The 18,015-nt window shown below is 34.6% G+C and overlaps 1 protein-coding gene across 1 annotated transcript; it reads right to left on the bottom strand.

Moving 5' to 3' along the window:
* Positions 1-5,008: 5,008 nt before the first annotated feature.
* Positions 5,009-18,015, bottom strand: NDC1 (NAD(P)H dehydrogenase C1). Its single transcript, XM_020698553.2, has 11 exons — positions 17,820-18,015; positions 17,515-17,714; positions 16,232-16,327; positions 15,327-15,393; positions 15,047-15,230; positions 11,605-11,698; positions 11,284-11,496; positions 6,531-6,935; positions 6,311-6,387; positions 5,396-5,499; positions 5,009-5,309 (listed from the first exon to the last, which is right to left on the bottom strand). The coding sequence occupies exons 1-11, from the start codon at positions 17,863-17,865 to the stop codon at positions 5,176-5,178; spliced, it is 1,620 nt and encodes a 539-aa protein (XP_020554212.2). The 5' UTR covers positions 17,866-18,015; the 3' UTR covers positions 5,009-5,175.

The following is an 18,015-nucleotide window of genomic DNA, read 5'->3' as shown; positions in this document are numbered from 1 at the left end:
GATTGCTTAATGCCAAGACCAAGGTCAAGATGTACTTGTGAAGAATAATCTTCTGTTTGGATTGGCATATATAGAGCCGATTAAAACTAATCATTTTGGCGGTTGAAGCATGTAGTAACCTTGAGGCGGTTAGGGCACGTAATAATTTTGAGGTGTATACATTGTAGAAGGACCAGCTATATCCACCCCAACATCATGACGTTCAACTGAACAAATAGAAATTCAGCTAGAAGTTCTTCTTTGTATGTGGGATGTGGTGGGAGTATCATCGGATGGCGAAGCAATTTGTTGTGGCTGATGGGTCATGGCTTCATTGATAATATGTAACCCGTGTTCGAATCTGTCCATCAATTGACTATACCCTTCAATATTTACTGGTCAAGATTGACACAAAACTTCAAGGGCATTCATCTCTTCTGCTTGAAGAACGTAGAAAAATAAAGAATGTTATGTTGTAAAAAAATATTTAAAATCAAGTATGCAATATTATATAACATACCACAACTTGCAACATAGTTGCGTCTCTAGGTTGGTACCTGTTTTTCACACGTCTGTCAGTAAATGATAACACAAAACTTCGTGTTATATTGTAGTACCAATCTCAATACCTTCATTTTGTTTCTCTTCTTCCCAATGGGTGACTTTGTACAATCGTGTCATATCGTTTTTACCATCTAGTGATGTATTGTATGTGTTGTAGGTTTCAATCTATGCCTGTATGATTTTTTCGGTTGATCTGATGCAGGCTCATGTTCTGAGTATCCGTCGCTTTTGGAATATTCTGTCTCATCCCGAATTAGCAAAGGACCCCTTCGGAACAATGCATTTTCGCTATTGCATAGAATACTAAGGGACATGATGATCTCCACAGTCGGGGTTCAAATCAACAGCATAAGCCATAATGACATTTGAGTCCATGTCATACAGCTTCCAAATGAATTCTAATGAATGGAACGATGTAAATTAATGTGCATTTAATTCACGGTATAAATGTACATATAATATTAATACAAAATTACAAAATTGGTCCTGTAAGTATGGGGGGTGGCAGAATTGGGACCGTAAGTACAAGACTGGCAATTTTAGTCCTGTAAGTATTAATTTTTTGGCAATTTTAGTCCTTCCAACCAAAAAATTGCCCAAAAATGCGGCGGAGAGATTTTGGGATTAGAGTTCCGAAGTACACATGCGCAACTTAAACACGTAGGAGCTTGCGTGGCGAATGACGGGGCTTTAGACGGGAAAAGTGCCCCTCTTCCCGCTTTTTTAACCGTATGTAAGAGCTCCCTCTCTCTCTCATTTTTGCTGCTGCAAATGAAGTTGCAGGTGAAGAAAAACAGCGAAAATGTCTTCTTTGTCGTCGGGCAATTACTCCACCACTGTGGTAAACTGCTTTTGTGGCATTAGGACTCCATTGAGAACCTCTTGGAGGCAGTGACAATCCCGAAAGAAGATTTTATTCTTGCGCAATATAAGGTAAGAATTGAAGTTTAAGTTTAAGTTGTAGATGTTGGCTTATATTTTGTTCAATTGCAGAGTGGAGGATGTCGATTTTTTACATGAGATGACCCACCTATGTGTCCTAGAGCTTTGTGTGTCATACCTGGTTTGCGTCGCAAGCTTCAAGCAATGGAAACCGAAGCAAAACTGCTGAAGAAGATCTTTTGGCTTAAAGTTTGCTTGGTGGCATCATGGTTTGTGTTGGTCGATTTTTGGATGGGTAAACGGATGGTGGTCTTTGGATGAATCGTTTGATGAATCGTTCCAGGTTGCTAGATATGTATGGGCTTACATTATGTTGTTAGATATGGGTAAACATAAACTGGAGGAATTGTAGTGGCATTTTGTAATTTTGATAATGAAATTGAAAGCCTCAAATTTGAAGCTTTTTGTGGATTATATGTTATGTTGTTAAAGAATTCTGTTAATGAATTTTAAGAATGAAACTGAAAGTCTAAAATTGCAGTTGCAAGAAGAATGAAACTAAAAGCCTAAAATTGCAGTTGCAAGAAGAATGAAACTAAAAGCCTAAAACATGAACATTCATTCACAACATTTCTTCAACAACAAACTGTCCACAAAACCCCCTAATTCATAACATATGCAATCACAATTGATTCCTCAAGTTTCTCAAGTATCTTGAGATTACAAACAAAAAATATTTCAATCAAAATAAAAAAGTTCTTAAACAAAAGGTGAATTACTCCCATCTTTCTTCTTGCCTTTGTCTCCCTTGTCATTCGATTGTGATAACACATTATTCAATCGTGATAAAATAATATACTTCTTGCCATCCTTCTCTGAAAATGTATATCTGATTGTAAAGGCTGTTTTGGAAATACCTCATGTCTCCCTGTCCATCGTGATGGAGCTCTAATATTAACTTTTGGGATTGGTGGCCGCAGATGACTTGGTTGAGTTGGTGGAGGAGGCCTAGAGCTTTGAGCTACATCTTGTTGTTGGGATGTGAAAGACTTGTATGATGGCTTCCATGGTTGTTTGTGTGCAACTTTTTGTTTATACCGGGGTGGCTTGAATGGTTTGGGTATTACCTATAAGGAGAATGAAATAAATCGAATAAGTGAATGATAAACAAAATTCTTGAAATTACTTGAAAATTACTTACTGAAGCTGCAGTTTGTTGGCTTGTATGATGGATTGCAGTAGTTGAAAGCTCTTGTTCCTTCATGTCCTGAAAAAACAGTCAATATCAAGTATTAGAAGATGTATAATTAAAATGGAATGAATGGGTGCTGAAGTTTCTTACCACAGACCTGTTCTCCTCAAATGCATCAGTTTTAGTCATCTCGTCAGTTGAAATTTGTTCTTGCATCCCCTGCAAAAAAGTTATTAAGTAATAATGAATGGCAACTTAAAATGGAATAGGTACTGATGTTTCTTACCATTGAATTGTCTCCCTGAAATGCACCATTTTTAGAAAATGAGTATATCTACACATAATTTCAAAAAATGAGTACATTTACACATAATTTCATAAAAATTCATAAAAAATCATAAAAAAAAAAAAAAAGAAAACATAATGAACCACATTCTCTGTGTTATTCTTCACATTCTTAGCACAGTTTGCATATCATTCACATTCTTAAGCGCGTTTTTAGTTGGTATAATTTAGCAGCGTTTTTATTAGTGGAAATGTGTTTTATAGTTAGGTAGGACTCTTAACTAATTTTTAAACCAACAGTTGTATATATATGTGTACGAATACAGCATCTGTATCTTCTTTTTCCTTTTTTTTTTTCTTCTGCTGAATACTCTAAATAAAATTCTAATTGAGTTTCCATCTTTCTTTCCTTGTCTTGAGTTCTTGACAATTTTCAACACTTTATTTGATCTTAATATGCCAGATTAATTTGATATTCATTCGAGGTTTACAGCCCCATTACTATAATGATTTAATTGTTATTTTATGAGGTTTAATAAGTATTTGGCAGTTATATTGTATATTTTATGTGACCTATTTATAATTGAATTTATTATAATATTATGAGTTTTAATTAGGCTACTTAATGTTTTATAACGGTCAATTTTTTACAATTATTTAAAAGGCATTTAGTTTTCTTTATTTGGCACATTGATTTAGAGATATAGATTTTATATAGATTATAAGTTTAGAAATATTTTACACTCCTACAAGTATTTGTAGAGTTTTTGCGACGTGACTGTGGACTGATTCCTAGTCTCCTCGTGGTCGTTCACATGGGATGAGACGCTGCTGAGAGCTAATAAGATTTTATCCTAGAGTCATGGTCAATCGTCAAAACCTGCACGTGGGGAGACAATCATGGCTTTAGGTCAACAAGAAGTGTCGTGGCTCCCCATCGATACAGCTTTTCTAATTTTCAAGTTTATTTCGCTCGTTTCCTTATTATATGTGATTGTGACCATTTATATAATAATATTTTATATATAAAATTATTTTAAAATATAATTATAAACATAAACCACACAATTTCCACGACAAGACTTTGTGATCTTCAGCAATTAATTGCTCTTAATAAAAAGATGAAAGTAGTCAATTAATGGCAAAATGTTTCAGTGTGCAAACGATAATAAGGAAGACATCAACCCAGAGTGGAAGTGTAAGAACCCGTAAAAAAGCCGGTGCATAATTAACAAAAAGTACAATCTTAGTCCTATAATTTAGAGATAATACCTTTTCTAGATCTGTATGGATTAATTTTTGCAATTTAATCCTCTAATTTTATAATTTTGACAATTTTCGTTCTTTTTTAGCTAATTCGGTTTAAAAATTACACATAACTTGTACATGACCAAATTAAATTACAATTTTAATCCTGTAAATCAATTTGTATAAGATCAAAATTGTCAACCCTTCAAAGTTACAATGCTAGACCCCCTGAATTACAGGACTAAAATTACAAATTAATTGGATCATGTACAAATCACATGCAATTTTTTACTAAAAGAATGAAAATTGTCAAATTTTAAAGTTATGAACTAAATTGCAAAAATCAATTTGTACATGACTAAATATACCATCAAGAAATTTACAGGACTAATATTGCACTGTTTCTGTTAATATTGTTAAGAAAGATGATACAACTGCTACCGAAAATGGTTGAAAACAAATTAGACAGCTAATGTAAAAAATAAAAAAAAAGTACCAGCAATCAAAAAACAAAAAATGATTGCTAAAGGAAACAGAGTTTACATAGCAACTAATTAAGTTATGTACATAATATTATTTATTTGGTATTTCCAATTTGTTTCAGTTTTTCAATAACTTAGCTGAATTATTATCCAGACCAACATTTTGAGAATTGTATTCCTCTATATTATGAATTAATTTCAAATGTATAAAATTAATCACTCAATTTCTGAATTATATACTATTACTTCTCAACTAAGATCATGTAAATCATGGGTAACACATGTGGACGCTCTAGTGAAAGAGAAAAGCAAAAACAACAAAAAATGAAGTTTGTTACCAATAAATACCATGCTTATAAAGGTGGCCCTAAGAGAGTAGAACTTCAATTAGGATTGAATTTAGACAGGGAATAAACATTACAAGCGTATGAGGTATTAACAAAAAATGTTCCAAACATTTATATTGGATGTCAAAACTAAAATACAAAATAGTTTCTTGATTGAGAAGTCGTCCAAAATATGATACTATACGGTCTTTTATGGTCACGAAAGCATTTTGGTAATGGTATTCTGCAGTAATGCAGTGGACTCTACAGCAGTCTTAGTTAACCAACTGATCCCTACCTTTAACCGGTGCTCGTCTGTTGGTAACCGGATTAAGTACGCCAATTTCCTGGCTGAAATGCAGTCAGAGCAGAAGGGTGAGAAGAACATCCAACAGTTGCTAAAAAATAGACGAAAGGAAGGTATAGGGTGCATATACCTGTGTGACCGACCGGACCCTCCAATGTTAGGCCCTCGATGAAACTTGGTGATATAGCAGCATCATATCTCCCAAGAGTCATCATCTCACCCAGATTCTGAAACCTGCAGCAACAGAACCAACGTTAGGTAGAAAAGCATTTGGCAAAGTAATATGCTTCTACAATTTCTCATGAGATGCAAACGTATTACAAAATAGAGTACATATATGGAAGGTACATTACAACTCAGAGACGACAGGAGCACACACCAAACGCAACCTAACACTATTCAATAGTCACAATATAGGGCAAGATACCACATGATTTCCTGTGTTTAATCTGGCTCAGGTCTAGGACAAAGCTAAATGCCCGCACTAACTTTAGATTAAGACATGGCGACCAGAAGAAATGGGGTATGCAATAGCCAACAATATATCATTCCATTATTGACCAGCCATCCTGTTGCAGAACTCCAATGAGGCATTACAATGCATTTTTGTTCTTCCAGAGTACTCAATTGTGTCCTTACTTTTATACCAAATGGCAAACGGTTCAGATTAATTAGAAGGAAAGTACTATGTGGCATGTCTTCATGGTAGTTTTCTCATGTAAATCAATAAGGAATACCTCTGATCAAGTATAACTAAGGTGTTCTGTAGGTCCCCAAGGGAGGAAGCTATAGAAGCTTATTTTTTTTCCCAAAGAGCTGGGCATTGTTTAACTAATCATTTGTAATTTTGACTCCACTTCTCTGAAGCACAAGGCATTCGCCCCTTGTTTCTTTTGCATCTCTCCTTATTTTTTGAGCATAAGAATTTTACCTACAAATTCGATCATATTCCTAAAATATGTTTAAAATGTAAACAAGAGAGAAAGTCTTTGACAGTTTTAAATATATTAATTAGTGTGTGTATTGTAATTCAGTTACAACTAACCTAAACGGTAATAGAGGTCGGCCATTTATTGCAGCCCAAAGATTCCAGCCAGCAAAATCTGCCTGCTGAAATGCTACCTGAGAAAAATATAAGAGGATTAAGGCCCTCAGATCAGAATCAAAGTAGATGTTTAAAACAGGAGAAGATAAAGCAACTCTTTTCTTTCATGCCATACTTTCATAAGATATTACCAGCGGAAAATAAAAGGAGCAAACAGTACCTGAGCTGTGTCTGGAAGCAATTTTCCACTTCTGTCCCTCACAGCAGAAGCATCGCCAACGGCAAATATACGTGGGTGACCCTTAACGCGAAGAGTCTCATCTGTTTCTGCTTGTCCTCTGCCATTAAGAGGAAGATCAATAGGTTCATCACTGGGTTCTAGCTGAGAGAGTAGAGGTTTAGACCCAACAGTCCACAAAACTAAATCTGCTTCTACAAGTTGGCTTTCTAGGCCTCGTTCAGCAGGCTGCAACTCCAATATAAATCTTTCACAATTATGAGCTTCTAGAATATCATGAACAGCTTCATCATTAGTGAATTCAGGTGAAGTCCCCACCCGAATCTCTCTCCTTACACAGCGGACAAAGTAACCCAACAAAAGCTGAACATTCCTGGATGAGAGAACCTGCAAGAAAGAGTTTTTAGTGGCGAACAACTTTAGGTGTCGTTTTAATTAGGTAAAAATCAAATCAATGTTCACAAAGCATTCATAGAACTTAGTCATGTATCAAAAGGATGATACTTTTTATAAATAATATTGTTAAAAATATATACTAAATTAATGAGTAACAGATGACCTTATAGTACTTATGAATCTATTTGTCCTACTTATTGTCATTCAATTCATAATTTTTTGTCATAAAATTTTAAGTACTATTACTTTGTAGAATTTTATTATTTGTAGTACTGTACATGATGGTTTTTTTAAGAAATATTAATATGTTCACATCTATTGCATTGGGGCATAAGCCTTGAGATGTGGGGCAAGTAACCGTCGAATTTTCACATTAATATGTTCAAAAATATTTAAAGATGATGTTAGAATGTCAAAAGGTTGGCCAACATATTAAAAAAACTAGAGAAAAAGATGGTGAAACAAAAATTTCATGTAAAAACATAACATAGTATGAGTAAGAAGAAACTAAAGTATAGGTATTGGGATGATATAATAACATAAAAAAGCATATTTGCATGAGTGATTGAATTCAAAATTAGAAAAAAGAAAACACTGTCTACCTCTAACAATAAAAAGATCAAATATAATAAGCGGCCCATCTAGTATGTAGCACATAAGTCTATGTAACCTTAAGTTTTTTGGTTGCAGAAATTATTATATTTGTTTTGAAGTAATTCACATCTTTTAACCAATAATATTTATATTTTCTTATGTATGATCAGTTTGAAAAAAGTTAATCTTGAATGGTCAACCATATCATGTCTTTATCCAAGTTTACTTAATCTGAAGTAAAATATAAATTCTTTTAATAAATTTAATAGAACAATATATGATAAATTCAAATGCAATTGAATTTTGTATCTTCAATTCCTCAAGCTGAATTTCAGTTTAGTGGTATAAATATTTGTTTTTAATTAGACTATGACATTAGTTAGAGATCATTATTATGTAAATTTATAACCCAATTAACTTAGTTTATCTTACATGATAATAAGGGTTAATTGCACCTAACCCCCTTAAAAAAATACAAAATTACACTTCTTCCAAATAAAGGTTTCAAAATTACACTTGCACCCCTCCCGAAAATATTCCACTTGTTAACCCATAAGTGCTGAAATTACCATTTTAACCTTAATTTAGAAGATTTAAGAATAATTAATAAATTTATTAAATGATTACTATGCCCCTAATGTATTTATGATATTTATATTTTGGGTGGGTTGAATTTGTTATGTGTTATGTTTATATAAAGGATGTCTTCGCAGGGTTCTAATTTTCAAGAAGGCAATGCTTGAATATTAGCTAGGAAAATATCTACACTCGTTACTAACTCACTATAAGTGAAAATATTCCAATAAAGGCATACCTTAGTAATATCATCATTACTTTAGCTACGAATAATAACAATACAAAATCAAATACAATGAGTAGTGCGTGCGTGAACCATTGCTAAACCATAAATGTCTTAATGCAATAGTGTCTTTTAAATCCTTCTAACCATTATTCTACAATAGTAACTTTTACCAAGAAGAATGTCCATTTTGTGTCAATTCCACCCACAAGGTGATAGGTTACTCTAACAATATCTTATGTACATGCTCAATCCACATAAAAATTAACCATGTGTTGGGAAATTTAAGACGAATAGTACAATTAACCATCTTTAAGTTTTATTCCTTTCATATGTTCAATTTTTAATATAATTTGTTCATGTAATGATGAAGAGTGTTTATGTAAATTGTTTTATTCTAAGAGGGTATATTTACAATATTTCACTGATAGAAGGCATGTTCTAATATTAAAAATATTGATATATGTAGATGTATATGTAATGTTTATATTTATGAAAAATACTTTACAAATCACGATAACATATACTTTTCTTATAAGGAGAATAATCCAAACAAACAATCAATCAATTAATTCCTATTATAATTATTATATTAAATGCATTACAGTAAAAACAATCTTAGAATTTAGCAATGTCATAAAATCTACTAATATTTTTAGGTTTAGTCTCAATTACTTGTAGAGCAATGTAAAACAATCTTTTTAAATTTGTAATTTGAAATTTATAATCGTCCTAGAAATCATAATAATCATTTATTTATTATATTACTCTTAGTAAACATTTTCTTTTTTATTTTTCTATATTGTATTACTAGAAGATTTGCTTACTGAGAATATTATATGTGATGGATTCAAAAGTAACTATAACTTGACTTTCTAGATATAAAAGATTAAAAACCTGTAAAACAACTATTTCCTTTATCTACTAACTACGATAATTCTAGGGAGTATTTTGTTATGCGTTTAACTATATGACATTACATTTAGACCCTTACAAGCTGAATGGCACTAGTCAATAAGGGAGTGTAGCATGGGTGAATTTCTGATATGATCAGAGTAGGTCATCTAAATCATGGCAAGGGAATAGAAACACTAATTAAATGCTAGGTTTCTTTCATTGTTCATTCAGTCAGAGTAAGACATTGTTTTATTTAGCTTATATTCTTTTGCATGGGGGTAAACTTTTATCTATACATAATATAGATGTCCCAGAGCAGTTTTTCCACATAAAAACTAGATAAATTAATTGTAGAATAGACCTTTGGTTTGATAGACTGGCAACTCAATTAATTGATTCTTATCTTTTAAATACAGATAGTAAATATAGAAAATTAAATAATATTATTGCATTTTTTATTTATTAATTTTAGTTTTAGCAATTAAAGAATAGTATAAGTATAAAAATCCATACATAAAAGTTCCATATAAAGTATAATTCGATATTTAGTATATGGTTCATAAACTAAAAACAAACCTAGCACCGACATTTTGTAAATATAAACCTTATACCAGACTAAACCATTTAAGATTTTGATTTGGCTTGAGTTAATAAAACTGTGGACAGTGCACACCCCCTAAATGCAGCATAAATCAGAATGCATAAACCAAGTCTACCCTGACCTTTCTCTGCCAATAAGCCATTCCACCAGGGCAAACGAATGTCAGACAGAGAAGTTGAAATAAAACTATGAGAGGAAAGCATGGAAGACATATTGACAAGCTGAATGGCACTAGTCTACATGAGTAAAGACTGACAGATGGAAATACTCCAGATGCTTTAATGTGATATTTCTCGATAGACAAGACGAAACAATCCAGATGATAAAGTTCAGAGTAAAGGATATTAATGCAATACTCCGGAGAACTCCCTTCAACTCCACACATTATTTATTTGACACAATTAGTTGAAGGGAAGTATCCAAATCCATGTCTTACTATTTTCAATAATCCATACTTGTAGCAATAAAATCCTATTATTCCTCCTCTAAGTGATAAATGATTGATTACAAATATCTATTATATATCTTCTTTATAAAGGACCAGCAAAGCCTTGTTTACGTATCATTGGAAAGTGCATTAACATAAATACAGCAGTAAGAAGCGGCAATACAAAAGTGTGTAAACTATAAAAACGAGTCAAGGTGGATTGTCCCACACTAGCACTTCCCGCACAATAATTCTAGCAAAGGTGATCTTATTCCTACATGTTCACATTCCTTGATGTTACTACGTATTTTCCTTGTGTTTAATCTTTTCGGATTCGAAATCATAATCGATTTGTTGGATTTGTTTCTCAATAGTGTTTGGGCAGAATACTTTTTGACTCTATGCCATTGATTCCACTATTTAGTGCGAAATAATTCCTTCGTATTTATAGAGATAGGGGACATAATTCACATGGATATAGTAAGTCTCGCTTGGGCTGCTTTAATGGTAGTCTTTACATTTTCCCTTTCACTCGTAGTGTGGGGAAGAAGTGGACTCTAGAAGTACTACTAATTGAGTTGAGAATCAAATCATATCAATTGTTTTATAGATCGTTCTGCAACGCATTTTGGACTTTTTAAAATAAAAACCTCTGAATTTCGAACCCCATTGGATTCCAATGGAATAATCTATGATATGAATCATACTCTTTCAATCAAAGAGATATTTCAGTGATTCCCGTGTTTCTATTTAGAAAAGAAAGGAGGATTCAGATGATTGGAAATCTATTCCAACCTAAAATTCTTCCGAAATTTTCTATTTCAATCAAAGGAATGGGCTCTAACTATCTTTATAGATGGTCCTATACATGTGACCCGCTATCAGGAACAGAATAGCAATAGCTAAATGATGGTGTGCAATGTCAGACACCATGCCAGAGCCAAGTTTAGCTTAAGTCCTGTCTTTCATCAAATCCAACATTTTTAAATAGATTCAGTAGCCACATAATTGCTTGACTTACTTTTAATGCAGATTCCCTGTTCCCAGGTGGAGCATTTGGCAAGATTGTTCTTTCAACATTGATTGCTTGCACAATTCCCCTACCTTGCAGTCTTTCCGCTATTGTGGCAGCCAATTCAACTCCAGAGTAACCACATCCTACAATAGCGACACGAATTGGAGAGTCCATACCAAAATATTTCCGCTCTAGTGCTCGTAGCTTCTTGTCAACTCTCTGCATTAAAGAATACCAACATACGGAGAAGTCATGTAGCTGACATGATATAGAGTTGTACTAGAAGTACTCAAGATGAAAGTTATTGCAGGAAGTTCGAATACTAACATGTGCATCCTCAAGAGTGGAAAACGGTAATGCATATTCCATTGCACCTGGCACAACATCAAGTTTGGCTTCAGCTCCAAGTGCAAGCACCAACCTGGCTGCCCAGATCAAGAAGTATATATCAGCCGACAATATTAACTGAAGTACCCAATTCAAGAGCATTCAGATAAATAAGTTATCGTGCTTCCTTTCCACCTTGTGTTGAAAAACATAGTTCATATTCTTTCTATTAAGCTCATTCTGATGTTGGGGGTCCTTGTCGAAATGAGTCTAATGTCAGGGTTCAGGTAATTTCTTATTTAAATTAATGATTACTCTAAAATGACCTAGATCTATTTACTTAAGGATAGATCTCAAGTCCCTAATGCAATCATTTTCTTTTACAATGAAATAAAAACCCAATTTTCATTTAATATTTATATCTTGTACTGATAATGTCCCTAAGTTTGTCCAAAGAGCAGTTTTGTCACTTCTGGTACTTTTTGTGAATTCTGTGAATCCCATGTTATTTTACGTTAAACCTCTTGCCCATATACCTCTTAGCAGAATAGTACAGCAGAAAGCAAACATCGCCACCTTCTCGATGTTGCTCGAACTATTATGGCTCATATACATGTCGCAAAGTCCTTTTGGGTGGATGCTATTCTCACCACTTGTTACTTCAATGCTCTTAATCGGGACATCCCATTTTCTCACCTCTTCCCTAGTAAGTCATTGTTTGGGGTTACTCCTTGAATATTTGATTGTGTGTTTCATCCATCTTGATTCCCCTGATCAACGATAAACTTTCGTGTAGCTCTATCAAGTGTATATTTCAAAGGTATTCACAGACACAAAAAGGGTATGGTTGTTATGTTCCTGAGTTGCACTGGTTAGACTCACCAGTTCTTCTCCTCGAGTGATGTTACCTTCTTCTTTAAATCCACTGATTATTACTCAAAGAATGACTCTTCCTCTGGGATTCCTACTATTTCTCCTCTATTTCTACACATTCAAAGCAGCTCTACCTTTACAGTTGTACTCTTGATGTCATCATTCTTCCCCTACCATGCTTGCTGATGCACCTAGTCTTGCTCTCGCTGCAGCTCCTGGCTCGACTTCCTCTCCTACATCTGTTGATAATCTTCCTATTTCTCTTCGAGAAAGTACACGATCGCGCACTACTCATTCCTTAACTCATTCTCCTTTATTTGAGTATGTAAGTCCTGTCATGCTTTTTCTAACTTCCTGTCTTCTATTTCTGTTCCTAGTTCATATTGTGAGGTACTTTGCATCCTAAGTGGAAGATACCGATGGGGATAAGAGATGTCTGCTCTCATTTTCATGGGGACTTGGGTGCTTGTCAATGCTCCTCCTAATGTAGATGTGGTTGCTCGTTGGTGGGTATTTACCCTTAAGTATGGGCTGATGGGACTGTTGATTGATATAAAGCTTGTTTGGTTGCTAAGGGCTTGTGGATTTTTTTGAAATACTTTCCCGTGTTGCCCGCCTTAATTCTATTAGGCGTTGTTCTCCTTTGCGGTTAGTCAAAGTAAATAGACGTAAAAAATGTTTTCTCATACGGTTATTTGATTGAAACTATATTTATGGAGGCCTATGATCAAATGGACGTAAAAAATGTTTTCTTATACAGTGATTTTCACGAAACTGTATTTATGGAGCAACCTCAAAGGTATATTAAAGAAAGCTATGTATGGTCTCAAACAAAATCCCAGATCATGGTTTGATAAGTTCAGTTGCATTATTGGTACCAAGCAAACCATTCAGTTTTTGCTGAATTGTTGCAATCAAGTTTGGCTAGTATATGTTGGTGATGTTTGAGCTCTAGTAGTGATATTAGGGGTGGAAGAGACCACGGATACTCACAAAGGCACTTCGTCAGTAAGGATTCGGGAAGGCCAAGGTATTTCTTGTCTATTGAAATTGCTCATAGCAAGCATGGGATTTCTCTATTTCATAGAAAATATGCCCATAATCTCCTTCAATAAGGTGGTTTTTGCATGGCACTAAATCTGTAGACACTCCCATGGATTTTAATCTTGATTTTTGGAATGATGATGGTATTTATCCAGAAGACAAATATAGAAGACTTGTTGGCAACTAATCTATTTAGGCTTGATATCTCTTTGCGGTTGGCCCAGTTTATATAAGCTACGATCTAATCACTAGGGAGCTGCTCTTAGGATCCTGAAATACATAAAAACATCCACTAGTAAAGGCTTATTATCTAAACCACATGGACATGTCAAGATAAAAGCTTATTGTGATGCAAATTATGTTGGGTCCAAAGATTATAGGAAGTCTCTTCTAGGTATTGTACTGCTGTTGAATCTTGTGGATTAGAGCAGCAAACAACAAACTACAGTTGCTAGATCAAATGCAGAGGCTGAATATCGGGCTATGGCTAACGTTATTGGTGACGTTCTGTGGTTAAAGAATCAAGTGAAAGAGCTAGGTTGCGCATAAAATGATATCGTACCTATGCATTGCAACAATCAAGCACCAGCTATAATCCAATTTTCCATGAGAGGACGAAGGATATTGAGGTCGATAGTCATTTCATTCAAGAGGCACTCATAAGTCAGAAAATTTACACTCCCTTTACTCCTTTAAACCAAAGGGCGGATAGTTTTACCAAGGTTTAGGAGCAAAGTAGTTTAATATTTTGTGTAACAAGCTAGGCATAATTAATATATTTGATCCACGTTGAGGGGGAGTCTTAGAACATATGTTAAGATATGCAAGTCTATTTTGTTATGTGTTTGGATAGTCATCTTTGGTAGGTTGTCACTTAATTCCATCTCTATATATGTGATATGTGGAAGAACCAATAATGCAAACAGCATCTTTTTCCCTTTCCAAAAAGACAACAGACCAATTCAAGAATTTCAGATGAGGAAAATATGTAAGCAGCAAATTACACAATCAAAGATCATCTAGATATAACTTCCTCCTGACCTTATTTTAATAATCCCAAAAGGTATAGAATTGACTGGTTCCACCATACGGATATTTTCCAAATGAATATGTCCACTAAATTTTTACACAAATGAATATCAACAAGGTTCGGAGAAACACATAGAGAACATAGAAGATAATGTAAACTGAAAAAGGAAAAATAACCATGAAACTGGAAATAAGTATGTATATATCTGGGAAGTTGTAATATAGATTCCAAGTTTGAACCAGACACGTATTGATCAGACAAGCATAACCACACTGAGAACACTAGAGACCAAAGATTTGAGTGCTTTCACCTATCTCTAATTCCCTACCAGATCTTTGGTGTCAGATGCAAACCTTGTTGGATGTGGACCAGAAATCTTTTCTTTCAGTAGTTCAGTTCAAACTTTTCCACATTTAATTTGAATATCAAAAGCTGTCAACGCAAAAATTGACATTTATGAGATAAAGCAGCATGGTTTCCAGGAATCACATATACCAGTCATATTCAATAAGGAGACCACTTTCAAGATGCACAGTTCCAGCAGCATGAGACATTGCAGCCCCATCCATTTGAAAATGATCAGAGGGATGTAATGATTGCACCCTGTCTTTGAAAAATTGAACATCAGTGTTTGATAGCAAGTCTGAGAAACGAGGAGCTACTTCCCATTCGTCTACTTCTGCACTCAGAAAAATTAGCAAACATTATTAAAAGGTACTAGAATTGGCTAGTTAGGGACTCCAAAGTTGTTTCATCAAATGAAATCTAAATATACCGCCAGAGAGGAGCTCATATAATAATGGCTTGAAGACAAAGCGCTCACATTGATCAACAAGAACCACCTGTTGCATTAACAAATATGATTCATTTTCTAGGCAAGAGCCATTAAAGTGACAGATATTCTGAACACGGGGAACTTCAATCCTCAACCAAGAAGTATAGAAATTTGTATCTAATATTCCACTCAAGAATTGTTACATGATATGGTGAATTTCCAGCTCTAGACAATTTCTTTTTCATTTCAGCATAAAAAAACGAAGTACAAGATTGCCTCATATTTTGCTCAACTGAGCTCATTTTGGTTACCCTCCTCTACTTGTTGGTGATTGTCCTGCATTTCTATCTCATTTATGCACTAGTATGTGGCTCACACTTGTTAATCGAATATCTATTACGTATCAGACACATGTAAAAGAACAGATGAAGCTGCTGCATTAACGAGCTTATAAAGATGAATGCCCAGCATGGATTCTGAAGTGCATGTTTATATGAGAAAATGACATCTACTTTCTCTTTGTTTGCAGAAAAACCATCAAATGTTTTTTCTGAGATGGAAGGGCCCAAGCATTCAAGTACAACATATCTTCTTCAGTATAAATCAACACATCCTATGATGCATTTCTGTGACCACCATCCCTTCATCAATATGGTGACCCTTTTCTGCAACAGCACAAGCGCACATATTCCAACTCTTATGCAAATGTTTGATTCTCATTTCCACGAACTCCATAGCAACCTTCAAAAGTCAATGCTGATGGAAGGAAGCTACTTAGTGGAATGTGGAATACGCAGCATACTCCAGTTGAAGTCGAGCGTTTGTAGTATACAATGCACCACCCAGGTTGCCAAAGGAATAATTGTATAGCATTTAACATAAATATGTTTTAAATCACAGGTTACCTGTGGTTTATTTCCATCAGGCCAATCAAGCGATTCCAATCTTAATGCAGTGTACAGCCCCCCAAATCCACCACCTAGTATGCACACCCTTGGTCTCTGTAATCATGAACTGGGGTTTGTGTTACAAAAAAGAAATGTATTTAAGATAATAAATCACTATTTTTTATGCAGAAAAGTTAACAAAAAATGCATTAGATTGCGAAAGTTTCAACTGAATTTAAACATCAAGCAATCACACCCAACTTGAATTGCAAAACATCAATAAGTTATATAAGAATCAGGAAAATATCACACTGATGAGTACGTAAGAGTACTAAAGGACATAATTCGCCCAGGATTGAGTTTCAAGGGCTGCAAATTAATAACAACATTCTTGATGACTTCAAAAAAGCAACTTCCCAAGGTCTTAAAATAATGCCAATCTATTACCATAAGCATAAAACTTGTAGCGTAAAATATGACAAGAAAGTGACATAGTTTCAACGAATTAAAATCAATATAAGTATGCATGGAAAATACGCTTTGAACCTTTGCCAACTATAGCAAAAAGTCAAGAGCAGACAATTTATTTAGAAATCTTATCATTTTGTACAAGTTATCAAAAAATGCTTCAGCATAACATCAAACTTCAGAGAATCAGACTCAGTGAAACATGATTTTTCTGTATTAGGTTGAGCACAAAAAGGAAATTCCACGGAAACAGGGGCTGATCAAGTATATTACAAGGCAAGGTAAATGATAGCAACCGGAAAAGATTACTTCTGGCTTAAGGGAGAAATGAACTTGAACTTCAAAATGTGAACTCCAAAAGTACAAATCAGCCAAAACACTCTTGAAGTCATATTCATAATCTTTAAATAAGTACACTAGCTCGAAGGAAGAGAAATAGATCTCAAGAAATCAAACTCTCGGCATCTTAAGTTGGCAGAATAATTTTCACTTTCTTTATAACCAAACAAAGAAAATGAATTTCTGAAAATACTATCTAAAAGTCTAGTATTCACTACTTATGGATACTCAAAAGCTCAACAAGAAATATTCATCATATCCTTTCTCCCATGGTACCATAAAATCTAACTTCAGAGCAATACGTTAAAAAATGCGACTCGAGGAAAAATGCGAAATTCTAAATCTTAACTTTCATGAATTAGAATTTTAAAATATTTCCTAGTGCTTCTTGGTTATGCTCATGCTACCGACACAAATCCACAAACAGAACTCACCAAGACAAAAGAAAAACAAACAAGCGTCAATTATTATTGTTAGAAGTCAAAAAATGTAACCTTCTCATTATCAGGCCATGCATAACTGGAAGGCTGAGATTCCCTTTCAGTAATTTCAGAAACGGCACCGTATCTTCCGGTTTCACTCGAACCAACAGCACGGAGTCCTTTACTTCCGCCGGGGCTGGAAAAGTACCATGAATTGGTCCAATATTTACGCGAATGCGGCTGGGCGAACTTTCGCCGCTGCAATCGCTGGCCTGGAATTTTAGTTAAGTAAGCAAAACTATAGAAGTCGCAATCAACACATCAAAAGCGAGCACTCGGAGCAAACACTAGAAGCAGAAAAGAACGTAAAAGCTTACTGCTGAAAAGTGTCAATGACGCGAGAGAAGAAACTGCGTGCGCCATTTATGATCGTCCGTGGAAAGGCAGGACGGGGGTGAAGCGACGGCGATGGCGACGGGCGGCCGGCGGCGAGCCTGGACGGAGTATGTAGATGTGGCTGTCTTGGTTCCACGAGTGCAGTTTGAGAAATGAGGAGTGAAGTGCTTTGTAGTT

Source organism: Sesamum indicum, linkage group LG13 (genome assembly GCF_026168435.1).
Source record: "Sesamum indicum cultivar Baizhima isolate 11 linkage group LG13, ASM2616843v1, whole genome shotgun sequence".
NCBI classification, from domain to species: domain Eukaryota; kingdom Viridiplantae; phylum Streptophyta; class Magnoliopsida; order Lamiales; family Pedaliaceae; genus Sesamum; species Sesamum indicum.
This window is presented reverse-complemented; position numbering and strand designations above follow the sequence as displayed.

What these genes read in the sequence shown, in the direction of transcription:
- NDC1 (XM_020698553.2), bottom strand. Translation starts at nt 17,865, where the DNA reads ATGGCGCACGCAGTTTCTTCTCTCGCGTCATTGACACTTTTCAGCA. An exon ending in CATGGCCTGATAATGAGAAG is followed by an intron (nt 16,328 to 17,514) that starts GTTACATTTTTT and finishes TCATGATTACAG; the next exon opens with AGACCAAGGGTGTGCATACT. An exon ending in CTCCTTATTGAATATGACTG is followed by an intron (nt 11,699 to 15,046) that starts GTATATGTGATT and finishes CTGGGCAGCCAG; the next exon opens with GTTGGTGCTTGCACTTGGAG.